Source organism: Papio anubis, chromosome 1 (assembly GCF_008728515.1).
Source record: "Papio anubis isolate 15944 chromosome 1, Panubis1.0, whole genome shotgun sequence".
Taxonomy (NCBI): Eukaryota; Metazoa; Chordata; class Mammalia; order Primates; family Cercopithecidae; genus Papio; species Papio anubis.
Genome location: NC_044976.1, coordinates 118,517,925 through 118,538,675, shown reverse-complemented (window position 1 = coordinate 118,538,675; position 20,751 = coordinate 118,517,925). Strand labels below are relative to the sequence as shown.

At 42.3% G+C, this 20,751-nt stretch overlaps 1 protein-coding gene across 1 annotated transcript in view; it reads right to left on the bottom strand.

Annotated features, from left to right (window-relative positions):
• The window catches only part of PDE4DIP (phosphodiesterase 4D interacting protein), a 212,922-nt gene that overhangs the window by 115,818 nt on the left and 76,353 nt on the right, over window positions 1-20,751 (bottom strand). Inside the window, 1 exon segment of the mRNA XM_031656711.1 lies at window positions 18,752-18,862. Coding sequence (XP_031512571.1) covers window positions 18,752-18,862 — 111 coding nt within the window.

Here is a 20,751-nt window from a genome sequence, read left to right as displayed (position 1 = left end):
CTTACTTAATATTGTCACATAAAATGTCTAGCAAATAGCTTACACACCAAATTTCCAAAATTCTCCTATTCTCCACCTTCAAATCTGCTCCATCTATAGCCTTCCCTATCTCAATTATGGCAACTCCATTCCAGTTGCTTACGCCAAAAACCCTGGAGTTTTCCTTGATTCCTTTCTTTCTCTCCCATTCCACATCCAATCCATTGACAAATCCTTTTAGATTTGCTATCTTTACCATTTGTTCCCACATGCATCACTATTACCTAAGTGTGATCGCCATCAGCCCCTACATACCATACTGCAGTGTCTTCCTAAGAGTACTCCTGGTGTCTACTTTTGTTCTCCTCTGGCCTATTTGTAACACTGTAACCAGATTTATCATTTCAACAGTCAGACAGGACTAGCATTTGTTAGACCCCTCCTCTGCTCAAAACCCTTCAGTAAGTTCCCATGTCACTCTGAGTAAAAGCTGAAGTCTTTAAAATCATCTACAGGGACTTACTACACAAGCCCCATACCCTCTGAGGCCTCATCTTCCAGCATGCTTAATCTTGATGCTTTGTCAGCCACAGTGACTTTCCTGATGTTTCTCTGCCTGGAATATTCTTCCCCCAGTTCTCTGTTTGGCTAACTTCGTCATCTCCTTCAAGTTGCTATTTAAAAATTACTTTCTATGGCATAGCCACTTTGGAAAATAGTTAGACAGTATCTATTTAGAAAATAGGCAGAAATACCGATTGGGCATCCCTAATCTAAAAATTCAAAATCCAGCATGTTCCAAAACCCAAAACTTTTTGAGGACCAACATGCCGCCTCAAGTGGAAAATTCCATACCTGACCTCGTGAAGGGTTGCAGCAAAAATGCAGGCACACAACACAGTTTATTCAGCATCCCCAAGAGAAAAATAAAATTACCTTCAGGCTATGTGTATAAGGTGTATATGAAACATAAATAAATTTCATGTTCAGACTTGGGCCCCATCCCCAAGATATCTCACTACATATATGCGAATATTCCAAAATCTGAACAAATCTGAAACGCTTCTTGTTGAAGCATTTCAGATAAGAGATATTTAATCTATCTATACTTATTACATAACCTAACCATTCCACTACTGGGCATTTACCTAAAAGAAATAAAACAAAGACTTGTACATGAATAATCATAGCAGCTTGATCCATAATAGCCTGTCACTGAACACAACTCATACATTCATCAATAAATGAATGAATAAACAAATTGTATTATATTCATACAATGGAATACTACTCAGCAATAAAAATGAATGTACTACTGATACAAATAACATGGATGAAACTCTAATGATTAGTGATATTGAGCATGAGAATTTTTTCAAATATTTGTTGGCTCCATGTATGTCTTCTGTTCATGTCCTTTGCCCATTTTGTAGTTGGGACAGGGTCTCGATCTGTTGCCCAGGAGTGCAGTCTGATCACTGGAGGTCAGTGATGCAAACACAGCTTACTGCAGCCTTGACCTCCTAGGCTCTAGCAGTCCTCCCACCACTGCCTCCCAAAGTGCTGGAGTTTCAGATTTGAGCCACCACACCTTTGCTCATTTTCCAAGTGGGACAAGACACCCTCTTCATAGGACTATTACATGATTGAGATTAAATATGTGTAAAATGCATAAATGGTGCCTGGCTTATAGTAAACACTAAATGGATTTCTTCTTCCATAGGATTTAAATAGGGAGCAATTTTTTTTCTGTCAAGAGCTGATCAGAAATAAATGAGAAGCATTTAAATGCCCTCCTTCCCCTGCCCCAAGAGGACTTTCACTTTCCAACATTCTATGTATTTTATTTATTTATAATATCTATTGTTTATTTTCTGTCTACTCATGACAGAATATAAGTTCTATGAGGATGGGAATGGCTGTATGTGCTTATTATATGACCTAACAGTTCCACTACTGGGTATTTACCCAAAAGAAATAAAACAAAGACTTATACATGAATATATTGTTATATACTCCAGTCACTTCCAATAGAATCTAGAACACAGTAGGGGCTCAGAACATATTTTTAAATGAATGAAGCCTAATGTTTAGTTTAAACTAGGATTGACCTATTCTTATCCTCGGCAGGGACAGAGAATAACTAATTACCACTTGTCACATATTGAGACTTCAGGTACCTAAAAGGCACTATTAGGTCACCTCTAAGTCTGTTTCCCCTCAAAGTGAAAATCCCAGTTCCATTGCCCTTTTCACAGAAGTCTCATTTTCTAACTTTTTTAGTTTGGTTTGACTAATTTCCTATTTCCTCTGAATTCTGGAGTTCCAAACCAGACTCAGCACAAGTCTAACAGGGCAACCTACAGAGATAAGGACAGCCCAGGCACACTGCACATGGCAAGTTGCACCTGTTTTAAGAGTAAAAATGAGGTCAATGCCACCTTGTACTGCAGATACCTCAATGAGACAATGCCACCCCTTCTCCCACAATCTTGGCAAAAGTCACTATGAAAATAGATATCATTTTACTAGGGCCCTTTCTTTCTCTCCAGTCAGACCTAACACAATGTAGTTATTCACTGGAAAACATCATTTGCATTTGAAAGAGTTACTAACTAAATTCTAAAGAATGTACCAAAGCCTTACTTAACTGTAGAATGAGGCCCAGTATCGCTGCTGGGATACCAGGTACTCTCCCTGAGCCTATCAATGGCAAATTTGGTCCTGTGAAAAATGGGAACAAGACACCCACTTCATAGGACTATTATACGGTTGAAATTAAATATTGGTAAAATGCATAACATGGTGCTTGGCACACAGTAAACACAAAACAGATTTCTTCTTCTATAGCATTTAAATGAGAAGCATTTAGCATTTACTTTCCATGTGCATAAGTGAATTTGAGAAAAGGGGATAGAGGATATGGGGCAAAGAAGGACAGAAAGGGCCTAAGAGTAGGAAGAATTTAATACCAGAAGATGGGACAAGACCTGGGTCCAGAAACCTCTTCTGCAGATAAGGTAGCTGCAAATGACAGGGAAGGAGTCCTCAGGCTGCTTTCCTTATGGCCATTTATTTTCCTGCATCTTATATCGAGAACCTTAGGCACTGGTTAAGACCCTGTCCCCTTGCAGCAGTAGAGAAAACAGGAGGAGGGAGACGGGAGGTAGAAATTTGGAAGCCAGCAATTGAAGGCCAACTCAGAAAGCCTCAGGTGGAATTCCATTCCTAATTGACATCACCATCCTCTAACTGCAGCAATGCTCACCAGCCCTTTTATGTGCTCCCTACAGAACCTAGCTTTCACACAGCTGAAGGAACCTGTCTGCTTTCACCCCAGCTTCGCAGAAGATGGCAGGGACTGGTTATTACTAACTTGCCTCAGAGTCTTCTGAGGCTCCAAATGGTTTTGTCAGTAAGCTGGGCTTCCCCACAATCCCACAGACTAGAAGGGGTCGGAAAGAACAAGCCTTAGAACAAGTACTGCTCCCCACCTCTAAGGGATCTGCTCATCTGAGTCCCAGAAGTTCACTGCCTTCATTTGATCTCTGCTGCAGGAAGGCTCTGAGAATCCAGCTCTCCACCCATCACTTCCTGATTTCTGAAGTAAAGAGTTGACAACCCTGTTGTCATCAATACAACATGCTAGGTGAGTGTGAAAGGAAAATATCTTAGGCTCCCAAAATCACTAAGCTAAAAGGAAAACTCTGGATCATGGGGGATGGAAGTCAGGACTAGATTGCAGCTCTGACTCGGATGGACAGAGAAGCATGTGGAGGCTTGTATCATGAATTTTTGCTCATTACAAAATCTGAGAGGACCCACAGGCCCCCTGAAGGAAGCCGATTGCTCCTGCAGGACCCAGGAGACACCCTAAATACTGTGTTAGTATTTACTTACAGAAATGCAAAATGGTCTGGAATGGCTCAGCAATAGAATCAAACACATCGCAGAAAGAGATTCAGAGCTCGAACACAAGGTCTTCAATTTGACCCAAGCCAACAAAGACAAAGAAAAACAAATAAGGCTGGGCGTGGTGGCTCATGCCTGTAATCCCAGCACTTTGGGAGGCCGAGTTGGGTGGATCACTTGAGGTCAGGAGTTCGAGAATATCCTGGCCGACATGGTAAAACCCCGTCTCTACTAAAACTACAAAAATTAGCTGGGTGTGGTGGCACGTGCCTGTAATCCCAGCTACTTGGGAGGCTGAGGCAGGAGAATCACTGGAACCCAGGAGGTGGAAGTTGCAGTGAGCTGAGATCATGCCACTGCACTCCAGCCTGGCGACAAAGTGAGACTCGGTCTCAAAAAAACAAAACAGAAAAACGAATAAGAAAATATGAACAAAGCCTCCAAAAAGTCTGGGATTATGTTAAATGACCAAACCTAAGAATAATTGGCATTGCTGAGGAAGAAGAGAAATCTAAACGTTTGAAAAGCATATTTGGGGGAAAAATAGAGGAAAATTTCCCTGACCTTGCTAGAGACCTAGACAAACACAAGAAGCACAAAGAACACCTGGGAAATTTATTGCAAAAAGATCATCACCTAGGCACATTGTCATCAGGTTATCTATAGTTAAGACAAAAGAAAGAATCTTAAGAGCTGTGAGACAAAAGAACCCAGTAACCTATGAAGGAAAACCTGTCAGATTAACAGCAGATTTATCAGCAGGAATCCTACAAGCTAGAAGGGATTGGGCCCCTATCTTCAGTGTCCTAAAACAAAACAATTATTAGCCAATAATTTTGTATCCAATGAAACTAAGCTTCACATACGACGACAGGATAGACTATTTTCAGACAAACAAATGCTGAGAGAATTCACCACTACTATGCCAGTGCTACAAGAATTGTTAAAACAAGCTTCAAATCTTGAAACAAATCATGAAAACACATAAAAACATAACCTCTTTAAAGTATAAATCTCACGGGACCTATAAAACAAAAATACAATTTAAAAAAACAAAACTCGGCCGGGCGCGGTGGCTCAAGCCTGTAATCCCAGCACTTTGGGAGGCCGAGACGGGCGGATCACGGGGTCAGGAGATCGAGACCATCCTGGCTAACACGGTGAAACCCCTTCTCTACTAAAAAGTACAAAAAACTAGCCGGGCGAGGTGGCAGGCGCCTGTAGTCCCAGCTACTCCGGAGGCTGAGGCAGGAGAATGGCTTAAACCCGGGAGGCGGAGCTTGCAGTGAGCTGAGATCCGGCCACTGCATTCCAGCCTGGGCGACAGAGCGAGACTCCGTCTCAAAAAAAAAAAAACACAAAACTCAAAAAACCAGGGTATACAGGCAACAAAAACACAATGAATGGAATGGCACCTCACATCCCAATGCTAACATTGAATGTAAATGGCCTAAATGCTCCACTTAAAAGATACAGAATTGCAGAATGGATAAGAATTAACCAACCAACTAATGCTGCCTTCAAGAGACTCACCTAACACATAAGACACTCATCTAACACATAAGGACTCACATAAACTTAAGGTAAAGGGGTGGAAAAAGAGATTTCATGCAAATGCACACCAAAAGCAAAATCAAGCAGAAGTAACTATTGTTTGTTTGTGATGGAGTTTCACTCTTGTAGTCCAGGCTGGAGTGCAATGGCACGATCTTGGCTCACTGCAACCTCTGCCTCCCAGATTCAAGCAATTCTGCTGCGTCAGCTTCCCAGGTAGCTGGAACTACAGGTGTGTGCCACCATGCCCAGCTAATTTTTGTATTTTTAGTACGGACAGGTTTAGTGCAGGTGGGGGTAATCTGCCTGCCTTGGTCTCCCAAAGTGCTAGGATTACAGGCATGAGCCACCATGCCTGGCCCAGCATTAGCTATTCTTATATCAGACAAAACAAACTTTAAAGCAATTGCAGTTAAAAAAGACAAAGATCAACATTATATAACGATAAAAGGCCTTGTCCAACACGAAAATATCACAATCCTAAACATATATGCACCTAACACTGGAGCTCCCAAATTTATAAAACCACTACTAATAGACCTAAGAAATGAGATAGACAGCAACACAGTAATAGTGGGGGACTTTAATACTCCACTGACAGCACTAGACAGGTCAATGAAACAGAAAGTCAACAAAGAAACAATGGATTTAAACTATACCCTGGAACACATGGACTTAACACATATATACAGAACATTCCATGCAACAACTGCAGAATATACATTATATTCAACAGTGCGTGGAACTTTCTCCAAGATAGACCACATGGTAGGCCACAAAACAAGCCTTAATAAATTTAAGAAAATTGAAAGTATATCAAGCACTCTCTCAGGTCACGGTCAAATAAAACGGGAAATCAACTCCAAAAGGAGCTTTCAAAACCATGCAAATACATGGAAATTAATCTGCTCCTGAATGATCATGAAATCAACATGGAAATTTAAAAATTCTTCAAACAGAAAAAAAATAATGACACAACCTATCAAAACTTCTGAAATACAGCAAAGTCAATGCTAAAAGGAAAGTTCATAGCCCTAAACACCTACATCAGTCTAAAAGAACATAAACAGACAATCGAAGGTCACACCTCAAGGAACTAGAGAAACAAGAACAAACCAAACCTAAACCCAGCAGGAGAAAGGAAATAGCCAAGATCAGAGCAGAACTAAATGAAATGGAAACAAACAAACAAAAAATACAAAAGATAAATGAAACGAAAACCTGGTTCTTTGAAAAGATAAATAAAGCTGCCAGGAGCTTGTAATCCCTGTAATCCCAGCACATTGGGAGGCCAAGGTGGGCAGATCACAAGGTCAGGAGATCGAGACCATCCCGGTTAACATGGTGAAACCCTGTCTCTACTAAAAATACAAAAAATTAGCTGGGCACAGTGGCGGGCACCTGTAGTCCCAGCTACTCGGGAGGCTGAGGCAGGAGACTGGTGTGAACCAAGGAGGTGGAGCTTGTAGTGAGCCGAGATCGCACCACTATACTCCAGCCTAGGCGACAGAGCAAGACTACCTCTCAAAAAAAAAAAAAAAAAAAAAAACCTGGAAGAGATGGATAAATTCCTGGAAAGATACAACCCTCCTAGCTTAAATCAGGAAGAATTAGATACCCTGAACAGACCAATAACAAGCAACAAGATTGAAATGGTAATTTTAAAATTACCAAAAAAAAAGTCCAGGACCGGATGGATTCACAGTGGAATGTAACCAGGCATTCAAAGAATTGGTACCAATCCTGCTGACACTATTTCACAAGATAGAGAAAGAGGGAACCCTCCCTAAATCATTCTATAAAGCCAGCATCACCCTAATACCAAAACCAGAAAAGGACATAACCAAAAAAGAAAACTGCAGACCAATATCCTTGATGAACATAGATACTAAAATCCTTAATAAAATACTAGCTAACCAAATCCAACAACATATCAAAAAGATAATCCACTATGATCAAGTGGATTTCATACCAGGGATGCAGGGATTTTTAACATACGCAAGTCAACAAATGTGATACTCCACATAAACAGAATTAAAAACAAAAATCACCATGATCATCTCAACAGATGCAGAAAAAGCATTTGGCAAAATCCAGCATCCCCTTATGATTAAATCGGCATACAAGGGGCATATCTCAATGTAATAAAAGCCATCTATGACAAACCCAGAGCCAATATAATAATGACCGGGGAAAAGTTAAAAGCATTTCCTCTGAGAACTGAAACAAGACAAGGATGTCCACTCTCACCACTTATCTTCAACATAGTTCTGGAAGTCCTAGCCAGAGCAAGACAAGAGAAAAATATAAAGGGGATCCAAATTGGTATAGAGGAAGTCAAACTGTCACTGTTTGCTGAAGATATTATTGTTTACTTAGAAAATCCAAAGACTCCAGCAGAAAGCTCCTAGAACTGATAAAACAATTCAGCAAAATTTCTGGATACAAAATTAATGCATGCAAATAAGTAGCTCTTTTATACACCAACAGTGACCAAGCTGAGAATCAAATCAAGAACTCAATCCCTTTTGCAATAGCGGCAAGAAATAAAATAAAATAAAATACTTAGGAATATACCTAGCCAAGGAGGTGAAAAACCTCTACAAGGAACACTACAAAACATGCTGAAGGAAATCATAGACGACACAAATGAATGGAAACACATCTCATGCTCATGGATGGGTAGAATCAATATTGTGAAAATGACCATACTGCCAAAAGCAATCTACAAATTTAACACAATTCCCATCAAAATACCACCATCATTCTTTACAGAATTAGAAAAAACAATTCTACAACTTATATGGAATCAAAAAGGAGCCCGCATAGCCAAAGCAAGACTGAGTAAAAAGAACAAATCTGTAGACATCACATTACGTGATTTCAAACTACACTATAAGGCCATAGTAACCAAAACAGCATGATACAAGCATAAAAATAGGCACAGAGACCAATGGAACAGATTAGAAAACCCCATAAATAAACTCAAATACTTACAGCCAACTGATCTTCAACAAAGCCAACAAAAACATAAAGTGGGGAAAGGACACCCTTTTCAACAAATGGTGCTGGGATAATTGGCAAGCCACATGTAAGAGAATGAAACTGGATCCTCATCTCACACCTTACACAAAAATCAACTCAAGATGGATTAAGGATTTAAACCTAAGACCTGAAACTACAAAAATTCTAGAAGGTAACATTGGAAAAAACCCTTATAGACATTGGCTTAGGCAAGGATTTCATGACCAAGAACCCAAAAGCAAATTCAATAAAAACAAAGATAAACAGCTGGGACTTAATTAAACTAAAAAGCTTTTGCACGGCAAAAGGAACAGTCAGCAGAGTAAACAGACAACCCACAGAGTGGGAGAAAATCTTCACAATCTGTACATCTGACAATGGACTAACATCCAGAATCTACAACAAACTCAAACAAGTCAGCAAGAAAAAAACAAACAATCCCATCAAAAAGTGGGCTAAGGACATGAATAGACAGTTCTCAAAAGAAGATATACAAATGGTCAACAAACATGTGAAAAAATGCTCAGCATCACTAATAATCAGGGAAACGCAAATTAAAACTACAGTGTGATACTACCTTACTCCTGCAAGAATGGCCATAATCAAAAAAAAAAAAAAAATAGTAGATGTAGATGTGAATGCAGTGAACAGGGAATACTTCTACACTGCTGCTGGGAATGTAAACTAGTACAACCATTATGGAAAACAGTGTGGAGATTCCTTAAAAAACTAAAAGTAGAACTACCATTTGATCCAGCAATCCCACTACAGGGTATCTACCCAGAGGAAAATAAGTCGTTATACAAAGAAGATACTTGAACACGCATACGTATAGCAGCACGGTTCACAACTGCAAAAACATAGAACCAAACCAAATGCCCATCAATCAATGCATGGATAAAGAAACTGGTGTGTATCTATAGTATATATATACACCCATCATATATATATATGTGTGTATATATGATGGATATATATATGATGGAATACTACTCAGCCAATAAAAGGAATAAATTAATGCATTCATAATGATCTGGATGAGATTGAAGACTATTATTCTAAGTGAAGTAATGCAAGAAAGGAAAACCATACATCGTATGTTCTCACTCATAAGTGGGAGCTAAGCTATGAGGATACAAAGGCATAAGAATGACATAATAGACTTTGGGGACTCAGGGGGAAAGGGTGGGAAGCGGGTGAGGGATAAAAGACTACAAATAGGGTGCAGTATATACTGCTTAGGTGCTGGGTTCACCAAAATGTCACCACTAAAGAAATTACTCATGCAACCAAATACCACCTGTTCCCCAATAACCTATGGAAATGAAAATACAAAAAATAAAAGGAAAATTCAAGCTAGAAACTGTTTAGGGCAAACCTGCCTTCCATTCTATTCAAAGTTATCTCTCTGCTCACTGAGATAAATGCATATCTGATTGCCTCCTTTGGAAAGGCTAGTTAGAAACTCAGAAGAATGCAACCATTTGTCTTTCACCTATCTGTGACCTAGAAGCCCCCTCCCCACTGCAAATTTTCCTGCCTTTGCTTCAAGTTGTCCCGCCTTTCCAGACCAAACCAATGTACTTCTTGCATACATTGATTGATGTCTCATGTCTCCCCAAAATGTACAAAACCAAGCTGTGCCCCAAACACCTTGGACACATGTCATAAGGACTTCCTGAGGCTGTGCCAGGGGTGTGTGTCCTCAACCTTGGCAAAATAAACTTTCTAAATTAACTGAGACCTGTCTCAAATTTTCGGAGTTCACAGTGGGCAAGACTAGATTTACTTTTGTGTTGAGCAGATACTGAGCTTGACTGATGAGAATCTGGAATGGGAGGTCTGACGGAGTAACTCTGAGAGACGCAGCTACCTGTGTGGTCTCAGGGAGAAGATCTCAGACTTACTAAGAAAAAGTGACCTGAAAGAACTGACTGACTTCAGACCCTTGACCAGTGCCTAGACCCTCCTTTTGCAGCTCCAGATCATAGCCTTTATGCTGGCAGCCTCCCCGCCACTCACCCAGGGACCTTAAAGAAGGGCTTCCTCTTCCCAAGCCTCTGGGTGGGCTTTCTAAAGCCCTGTGTGCATGAAGAGGTGGCTCCTAGCCCTTTGCAGCAGCAGGGCTTCCATGAGGCTGGGAGATGAAAAGCTGGCATTACAAGGCAGCCTGTGCCTTTCATTCACTCCCCACTTCATCAAGCCAAGTTTCTAAATAACAGGGATGGTAACTGCCCACTGTGGTCCAAAGTCACTTCTAAAGTTGCTTGGCAAAAAGCCACATGACTATTACTTAGCTCTCCACAGAACGGCATGTACCAAGTCGGATCACTGCTGTCGGTGTGTGGGTGGATTAGCTGCTATTGAACATGATAGGGCGGGCCCCTTTCCAGTCTGCACCAGCCCCCTCTGTGCCTACTCCGTGTATCACAGAGCCACCTTTCTCTGCGAAGTTGAACTTGATCAGATGAGATGGCAAAAGCCAGAGCAGGGAGCAAGGCAAAAGAGAAAAATATGTTCACAGTGGCTTTTGAAAACATGGACGAAACTCCTGAGGAGGCTGAGGAACTAAATCTTTTCTTTTGGCAGTAGGCACAGAGTGCAGATTCATCTATCCGTGAATCACTCTAGCTCCTGCTGTGCGGGTTCTATTTTAGCCCAGCGATGCAAAAAGAAAGAAAACTAAGTTCTGACAAGCACTTACATTTCTTGAATTTTTGTTGAAGATCCCAGAGGTCATTCTAAGCAGCCTGAACAGGTAGTTAGGGCTCCTGGATTCTAGTCTCAGCTTGGCTACTAATTCACTGTGTGACGTTAGGCAAATTACTGTTCTGAGCTTTAGTCATCTTATCTTTAAAATGAAGGGTTTATTCTTTAGAGGAAGCTGAGTGAATGGCATATGGGAACACTCTATACTATTTTTATAACTTTGCTGTAAGTCTCAAATTATTTTTAAATAAATGGTTTTCTTAAAAAGTGAAAGGATGGTGTAGATTATCTTCAAGATCCTCTCTACCTCTGAACAGTGATTTTATGTTCTTACTTATCGTCCTTCAGGTGAAAGTAAGTCTCTTTCCAGCTATCCAAACATATATCAGAGTAGAATTTTTTCTCACTCCTTCTGCCCCAGGCAAGATGTTGATTAGCCCCAACGCAAACCTGTTTTCTGCTTTAAACATATCCTATACCTAGGGCAAAATTTAAATTATCTAAAACACATTTTAAAACACCCCATCCATACCCACTTTGTTCCTTCAAACAAGTAAATTCATCCAGCAGGGAAAAGCTGTTGCTGGCAGTCCACGCTTACAGAATCTCAGCCTTGCCCTAGCAACTAGGCTAATTATAACTCCGGCTACCTGGTAACAGCACTAGATTTCCCTGACATTGGCTGGCAGTTCTAAAGCCATCTCAGCTCTGCCTGCCACCTTCCATCCTAAGAAGCTGTCAGAGAAGCTGAGAAACTGAGTCTCTTTTAAGCAACTACCTAAGCTGGGGTGAGAACACCCATGTATCATAGAGCCTCCTTTCTCTGAGCCCAGAGAAAGGCTGTCTGCCCAGAATCACAGGACTTCATCTGGGAGGGATGTGTGTGTCGATCCTGGTCCAGACCAATCATTTAAACGCAAAGAACCGGAAGCCCAGAAAAAGTGACTTGCCTTAGCCTGGCCTTCCTCTTGACTCCTTTCCCTCAATTCTCCCATCCTGATCAATCATCAAATCCTACAAATATTTTACCTCTTACATATTTTAAAGATGAGTTGCCTCCCCTCTATTCCTACTGCCACAGCCCTCATTCGGGCCTTCGTCTTCTTTGGCTTGGCCAGTCTGTTCTCACTCACTTCCTGTCTTGACTCTCTTGAATCCACCTTTCCCATGCATCAGAGGGATCTAGCAGGTTCCCTGCGGCTTAAAGCCCCTCAGTGGTGCCTTATCTTCCTCAAGATAAAGTCTACACCCTTTAAAATGGCACAAAAGACTGTGTCCATCATATCAGTCTCATTCTTTGCCTAGTACTTAAATCCACCAACACTAAACCACTTCTAATTCTGTGCAAGCAGCCTATGGTTTCTTGCCTCAAGGCTTTTGCTTGTGGCAAAAACTCTGTCCTTCTACTTCATCGTCCATTGACTGACTAGTGCTTATTCCCCTTTGAAGACGAAGTTCAGGGGTCATAACGAAGAATCTTTTGCAGATTTTCTTTCCATTCACTCTATTCATTTGGGATGGAAGTGCCTCCTTTGAGTTTCCTTACACTTTGTACATAGCTCTGTCACTGCCTTTTACTATACTCTAGCACCTGTGGTTTACTCATCTTTGAAGTCCCAACTTCTAGTACTTGGAACATAGCAGGTACCTAATGTTTATTAATGAATGAATGGATAAGTCCAAACCTTTCCATGATTTCTCCCCTGCAGCCTCATCTTACTACCACCACAAGCCCTCCAAACCACATGATCTAGCCATACTGAATGATTCGAGTGTGCCAAGTGCACATTGCTTTTGTACGCCTCTGTGCTTTTGTATATTGTTTCTTCTGTTTGAAATGCCATTTCCCACCGGGCTCAGTGGCTCATGCATGTAATCTCAGCACTTTGGGAGGCCGAGGCGGGCGGATTACCTGAGGTCAGGAGTTTGAGACCATCCTAGCCAACATGGTGAAACTCTATCTCTACTAAAAATACAAAAATTAGCCAGGTGTGGTGGCACACGCCTGTAATCCCAGCTACTTGGGAGGCTAAGGCAGGAGAATCACTTGAGTCCGGGAGACGGAGGTTGCAGTGAGCCGAGATCATGCCACTGTACTCCAGCCTGGCTGACAGAGCAAGACTCTGTCTCAAAAAAGAAAACAAAAACAAAAACAAACAAACAAAAAGGCCGGGCGCGGTGGCTCACACCTGTAATCCCAGCACTTTCGGAGGCAAGGCGGGCGGATCACGAGGTCAGGAGATCGAGACCATCCTGGCTAAGATGGTGAAACTCCGTCTCTACTAAAAATACAAAAATTAGCCGGGCGTGGTGGCGGGCGCCTGTAGTCCCAGCTACTCAGGAGGCTGAGGCAGGAGAATGGCATGAACTCGGGAGGCGGAGCTTGCAGTGAGACGAGATTGCACCACTGCACTCCAGCCTGGGAGACAGAGCGAGACTCCGTCTCAAACAGAAAAAAAAGAAAAAAAAAGAATGGAAACTTAATTCACACAAGTTGGACAAGTAGTCATCAGGGGCCAAAACCCAGTGGATGATGGTTTTGTGTGCTGTTTGGAGACTGGGTGTTTACCACACAGCAGTGGATTTCATAAATTCCAGGATCAGACATGATTCCAGTGGCGACACACTTGGCTAATATGAGAAAATGCGGGATTAGGTAATCAACAATGAGGAAGTCAGCCAAGTTGCCACCCAAAAATTACTTACCACAGCAGCTGCAGTCCAGAAATGCTAACAAGCCAGTCTCCCTAGGAGTGGGGCATACTCAGCTGTGGACCACTCACAACATTTTCTCACTTTATCTTGCTCCACTGTCCGTGTACTGCAATGATTTCTCCTTTGCTTGCTTCGTATGTTTAAAATTGTCTTCCCTAAAAACTGAACTTACAATTAATATTTGCTACCAAGAGGGGGTAGCAGTGCCTAATCATGTAGGCATTTATCCCACTCTGTCGGTACTGAGGGTAAGCAGCCTCTTCCTTTTTAAAAAATTTATTATGATGATTTACAAAAATGGAAACTTACAGGATAAACACTCAACAAAAAAGTAGCCAGTCTCAAGAAACCAATTTTTGTGTATGAATTAATACTATTTTATTAATCCATGGTCAGGATGATTGTTAAGATTATTTCTTAATTCTCTGAACAGCTTAAAAGAGAGAAACTCCTTCTTTTTTATTTACCTGCTTTAAGGTTGATACTCAGGTTTTTAACACAACTCTCTAGCTTTGATAACTCCTCTTATAATTTAAAATCCTTATAGCTTCCAGTTACAAGTAAGGATTATATCTATTTTAGTCTCCTCAATCAACTACCTAGAAGACTTGCCACTTGGAAACAGAAGGATAGCACCCACTCTTCCCACTCTCCAGTCCTCTTCTCCCAAAGTTGCCCGTATTTCCCTTCCCTGAAGTCAATCAAATACTCTATTGTTTCTCGCTAAGAGTAATTTTTCACTCTTAAGTACAAATAGCTCAACAAAAATTCCCAGTAGCATAAATACGCACATCAATAAAATAATTACTACTCACAATAGACTTTCCATTACATATGTTTCACAAGCATTGGTTTTCTTAAAAAGAATCACGCATACAACACTCAAATTATTGCAGATTCTAACTCAGTTGAGTTTGATTTAATGTTTTTGCTACTTTTTTTTTTTAAAGAAGTGTCCTTCCAACACTAAAGAAAAAAAAATCAGAATCAAGAAAATTCTGTTTCTTAGCAACACAAAAATCAAACTTCTGTTACTAAGTTTGGTAACAGAACAGTACTCTAAATTATCCTCTGAACCACACGATTTACCATGTGATACTGGGCACGTTACCCATGACACCTCTTCACCAACATTGCTGCTAATTAATCTTCTTAATCTTGTGGGATCACAATATGAATAACAAGAATGAACATAAGACACATCTGTGGGAATTATGAAGGTGAGATTATAAAGAGTCAAACCTCGTCCCCATTTTTAAATTTTATAATAACTATAACCACTGGTAGAAATATAACTACTACCCTCTCATATATATGTGATGTTATTAAGTTTACAAAGTATTTTGATATTTCATCTTCATGGTTGCTATTTATTCATAGAAAAAACAATTCTCAGTTTCTGTAGCATTATTCTTAATGCCAGTCCTACAGAGGCTGGAACAGGCTCAGAGAGGCTAAATAACTTGCCTAGGTCTCCTGGTTGACAATAGGTCCTAATGCAGTGTTTTCCGAATCCCTTGTTCTTACATCAAAACAGAACTGTGGCTGGGTGTGGTGGCTCATGGCTGTAATCCCAGCACTTTAGGAGGCCAATGTGGGAAGATCACTTGAGCCCAGGAGTTTGAGACCAGCCTGGGCAACATCGTGAGACCTCAATCTCTAGAAAAAAAAAAAAAAAAAAAAATATATATATATATATATATATAAAATTAGCCAAGTGTGGTGGTACACCTGTAATCCCAGCTACTTGGGAGGCTGGGGTGGGAGGATCACTTGAGCCCAGGAGGTCAAGGCTGCAGTGAGTCGTGACGGTCCCACTGCACTCTAGCCTGGGTGACAGAGCGAGACCCTGTCTCAAAAAATAAAATAAAATAAACCAGAACTGCTCTAGTTCCTATCAATCCCTCATCATGACATAGTGTGATAAACTAATTTCAACTCTGAATGATTGATAATGGCTTTATGTGTTCTGTTTCCCAAGTAATAAGAACATTTTAACACAAGCCTTTAGCGCTTTTCAAATAATCATAGCCAAATGAGAAAATTAATATGACAGGCAGATTGAACAAACATTTGGTGAGAAGGAACAGGAGAGAATACAGTAGTTTGGATCCCTCAAATCATATGATGCAGTAGCTGCCTGACAACTCTGCTCACATGTAAGACTAGATAGAGACAGGACCATATCTACTTCCTGTAGGGGACCCATGGCAATACTAGAGTCTAGCAAAAGGGTTGTCCTCTCTCCATGTGACAATACACTGTGTTCCACTCCCCCTACATACACCTTGTGGAGCTCCAATAATCTCATTCATCACACTTCTCCAGGTGAGAAATGGTGCCTTCTCACACCCCACCCAAAGTGTTTCCTAAAGATCTTTAGCTAGGGCGGAGCAGAGAGTGAGACCAAATGATTCAGGCAGCCATCTGATTCAAGCTTTTAAAAAAAAAAAATCCTGGCGGGGCGCAGTGGCTCACGCCTGTAATCCCAGTACTTTGGGAGGCTGAGGTGGGCGGATTACCTGAGGTCAGGAGTTCGAGACCAGCCTGGCCAACATGGTAAAACCATGTCTCTGCTAAAAATACAAAAATTAGCCAGCTGTGGTAGCAGGCGTCTGTAGTCCCAGCCACTCAGGAGAATCACTTGAACCCAGGAGGCGGGTGTTGCAGTGAGCTGAGATTGTGCCACTGCACTTTAGCCTGGGTGACAGAGTGAGACTCTGTCTCAAAAAAAAAAAAGAAACAAAAAACAAAACTCCTTTCCCTCAAATTACCTAAGAAATTGTCCTTTCCTTCTTTGCCTTGAAGACAGTTAATGGGGAAAGTTCCTCCCTGTGCACAGTGAACAAATCCATTCACTATTCCTACCCTAAGGCAAATCCTCCCACACATCCTCCATCTCTCGCAATCTCTCTGTTACCAGCCCTCACTTGGCAATATCCTTCTTGACTCCTGGCAGCTCCAATGACGGACACTCATTATATAGCTACATAAAAGATAAAAGGTGAATATGGACCAACTTCTGGAAAATTTGGACGTAAAACATGGAAACGCAGGAGAGACAGGAAATAGGGTTAAATCCCCCAGATTTAGCTATACACGTTAATTGAATTTACCAAATAATCATTTGGGTCTCATAGACACCAGCTATTCCCCTGATCCAAGATGTTATCTAGCAGCCTGTAATGCTTCCCAGTCATCCTCTTGACAGGACAGGGCACACATAGAAAATGATATTTGTATAGTCCTCTGGGGTAAACAGTTGGAGAGTTAGAATCTCTGATAAGCTCAGAAGCAACCAGTCCCCAGTCACTTGGGCCACTTCAGGTCCTGCTTGTCCAGACACAGAGAGGACTGAGGAAACCAATATTGTGGTGACCAGCTATGAGGCTTAATCTTCATAACCCATAGCCCAATGTCCTCTTACCAAGGTGTTGTCCTATCTCACCCACAGCTCAGCCAATCCAGTAGGTCTTCCTTCCCCACCCCGATCACTGACCCGTCAATCAAGATAGCCCTCCCATCCAAGGAAGCGGCCATTTCCCCTCCCACTCCACCCAGGCCAACTGCTATCCCACAGGTTACTCTCTTCTTCATTCTAAGGCAAGCTATTCCAAAGACTAAAAATGCCTAAGATTCTGTCTTAAAAGCTTATCTGCATAGTGATCTTCAAAAGCAAACATGAATTTCTCAAGGAACAGAAACACCCTTAGCCCCTGCCCTTTTCTCCATAGCATCATTCTCTGTCCCACCAAGCTGGAGCTGGGAAGGGCCTTTCTCTGGGAGAGGTATGACCTGGAGATGGTCTGCTTCAGAGCCACCTCAGGGATCTTGCTTAAAAATGCATATTTTGCCAGGCAAAGTGGCTCATGCCTATAATGCCAACAACTGCGGAGGCTGAGGTGGGAGGATCTAAAGGCCAGGAGTTTGAGACCAGCCTGGAAAACATAGTGCCAGTCCTTTGGTACGATTTTTTTTTTTTTTTTTTTTTTGAGATAGAGTCTTGCTCTGTCACCTAGGCTGGAGTACAGTAGTGCAATCTTGTCTCACTGCAACCTCCGCCTCCTGGGTTCAAGCAATTCTCCTGCCTCAGCCTCCCAAGTAGCTCGCACTACAGGCACGTGCCACCACACCCGCTAATTTTTGTATTTTTTTAGTAGAGATGGAGTTTCACTGTGTCGGCCAGGCTGGTCTCAAACTCTTGACCTCAAGCCCTCTCTCTGCCTTGGCTTCCCAAAGTGCCGGGATTACAGGCATGAGCCACTGTGACCTGCCAACATTTTTTTTTTTTTAATTATCTGGGCCTGGTGTCCCGTGCCTGTGGTCCCAGCTGCTCAGGAGGCTGAGCCAGAAGGCATCATTTGAGCCCAAGAGTTGGTGGCTTCAGCGCTATGATGGTGACACTGCACTCCAGCCTGAGCAACAGGGCAAGACCTGTTTCTAAAATAAATAAATAAATTTTAAAAATGCAAATATCCACCCCAGCCCCACCCTCTAACCCCACCTTCCCCCACATTACTAAATCGGAATCCCTAGGGTGAGGCATGGAATCTACATTTTAAACCAGCTCCCAAGGTGATTGTTCCGCACCATTCCACGTCAGAGTTTGAGAGAGCCTCTGATTTATTCTGGCCCTCTTTCTTTACAGAGAAGGAAAGCAGAAAGCAGGCACCAGAGAGGTGAAATGAGCTTGTCCAAGGTCACAGGTTGTTAAGGTGACCAGAGCTGGAGGAAACCCCATCTCTCTCGCTGACTAGAACAGCGCCAGCTAGGAAGAGCCTGGAATAGCGACCGACTGGCAGGCCAAACCGTCCCCTGCCCCTGCCCCTGCCCTGGAGAAGCGGGCCCCTGCACTCACCCTCTTGTAGATGTCCTCCCGGCTGGCCTCATACTTCTGTTGCATGCGCTCCTCCAGGAAGTAGATGCGCAGCTTAAGGCTGAAGTTCTCCTTCTTCAGGTCATTGAGGTGCTGGGACAGAGTGCGATATCCATTAGACATGATGGGCAACCCATGGGGAGGAGCGTGCCCGATTGCCCCCTCAACCCAGGAACATGGTGCAGCTGCACCGCAGCATGAAGCCAGCCGGCTGGGACGCTGCTGAGGTTGCGGACCGAGAGGCTGGGGCTATGGCGACATGGCCCCTATTGCTGGAGCTCTCTCCGGGACTCAGGACTGGGCTCACTGCTCTGGGTGCTGGAGCACAGCACACTTTCCTTTTTTACCTCAGGGAGATATTTGTGGAATCCCTGACAGAGGAACATGCTGCGTGAACTCAGACACAAGTGGTGTAACCCGACTCCAAGCCAGGACTCTGCTGTCACCCTCCTGGAGCCTCCCAGGCCCAACTGTAGGCAGTTAACAGCTTCTCGGAAAGGAGAGAATGACCCCCAAGAGCTTCCAGGAAAGGCGGAGGGGAGTAATTCAAGGTGACAGTGAGGTTGCAAAGAAGAGAAGGAAATAAAGGGTGGGGAGGGGGTATTTAAGTGACTTGTGGCTGATTTGGACTATAAGACCAAAAGGTGTGTGGCCAGAAGCAAGAAATAAGGTTGCTATAGAAAACACCACATGTACATAAAATGGCCCACAAAATGGTAACCACATGTCAAATATCCCCTTTCTGTCCAGTGCAAATCTCAAAGAGCTTCTAACCAGAGGAGTCTCCATTTCCTTTGATAATCCAGAGCTCACCTCTAATGAGTTCCTTTGCAATTTTCAGCCCCAAGCTTTTCGAGCTCTGAGGCAGTTCAGTTAATAGCCTTTATTGCCATGAGCCATCCCCCAAAACACACCATAGCTACCCACAAAGAAACAGCAAATCTTCTAGCTCAGTGGAATCTTTGCAGACTTCTGTTAACCAGTCACAAAGTTCAGAAAGAGGCAGGGTCAAGGGATCCTCCCTCCATGGAAGAAGGGATGGGCAGAAGAGAGTGTGGGAGGATGACAAAGAGGGAGCCGTCATCCTGGAGCCCAAAGATTTCAGGCAGTCACTGGTTCTTAACTCTGGCACCTGCCAAGTGGAGTCGGGCACTCATCACAGATCTTGCTCCTAAAGTAATTTAAGATCCTTGAGTGACAGCTGCAACATTAGCAGGAAGTATTATTTATACCACATTACACTGAAGGTGATGGGAGACAATCCCACAGCACAGATACCAAACATGGGTTCTTGGTGGCAATAATATCAGGTTGAAAAATAATATTAATATCCAAGGTAAAGGAAACTAAAAACTTTACACTTAATTCAAGCCCTCATTTCCTCCCCAACCTACCTGCTTTTCAGTCTTCCAAATCCTTCCCAAACCTTCATAATCATTCCAGTCAACAACTCCTGAGTACCCACCAGGTAGGACATTGGGCATGAGGGATATATAGATCAAGAAAGTCCCAACTCTGAAAGAGCTACGTGGCCATACAGCTGGTCATGACATGTTAAGATATGTGTTTTACATTATGATCCCCCAAACCTGTGCTTTTCAACTTTTACATGTTACATTGCAATCTAGTACATATGCATACACTCTTAATTGAAGTAAGTGTTTCAAAAAGTAATTGTCACCATCACTCCGTGTGATGTACCCTGATATTTCCTGTTTCTTTTTCTGGGAGTGACCCACCAGATGGATTTCATGACTCACTAAGAAGTTTCAGCCTAAGTTTGAAAAACGTTGACTCCGGGGGAGCCCATAAGAAAGGGTAGTCAGTTCTTACTGGGGTGATCAGAGAAAGCTGCATTAGGAGTTGAATTTGCACTTTGCCTTGAAAGATAGAAAATGTTTGAGTGGATAAAGTGGCCTCAGGAGGGCATAATTAGAGTGAAGCATTTTCCCAAATAGATTTAGATTATAAATAGGCAAAAC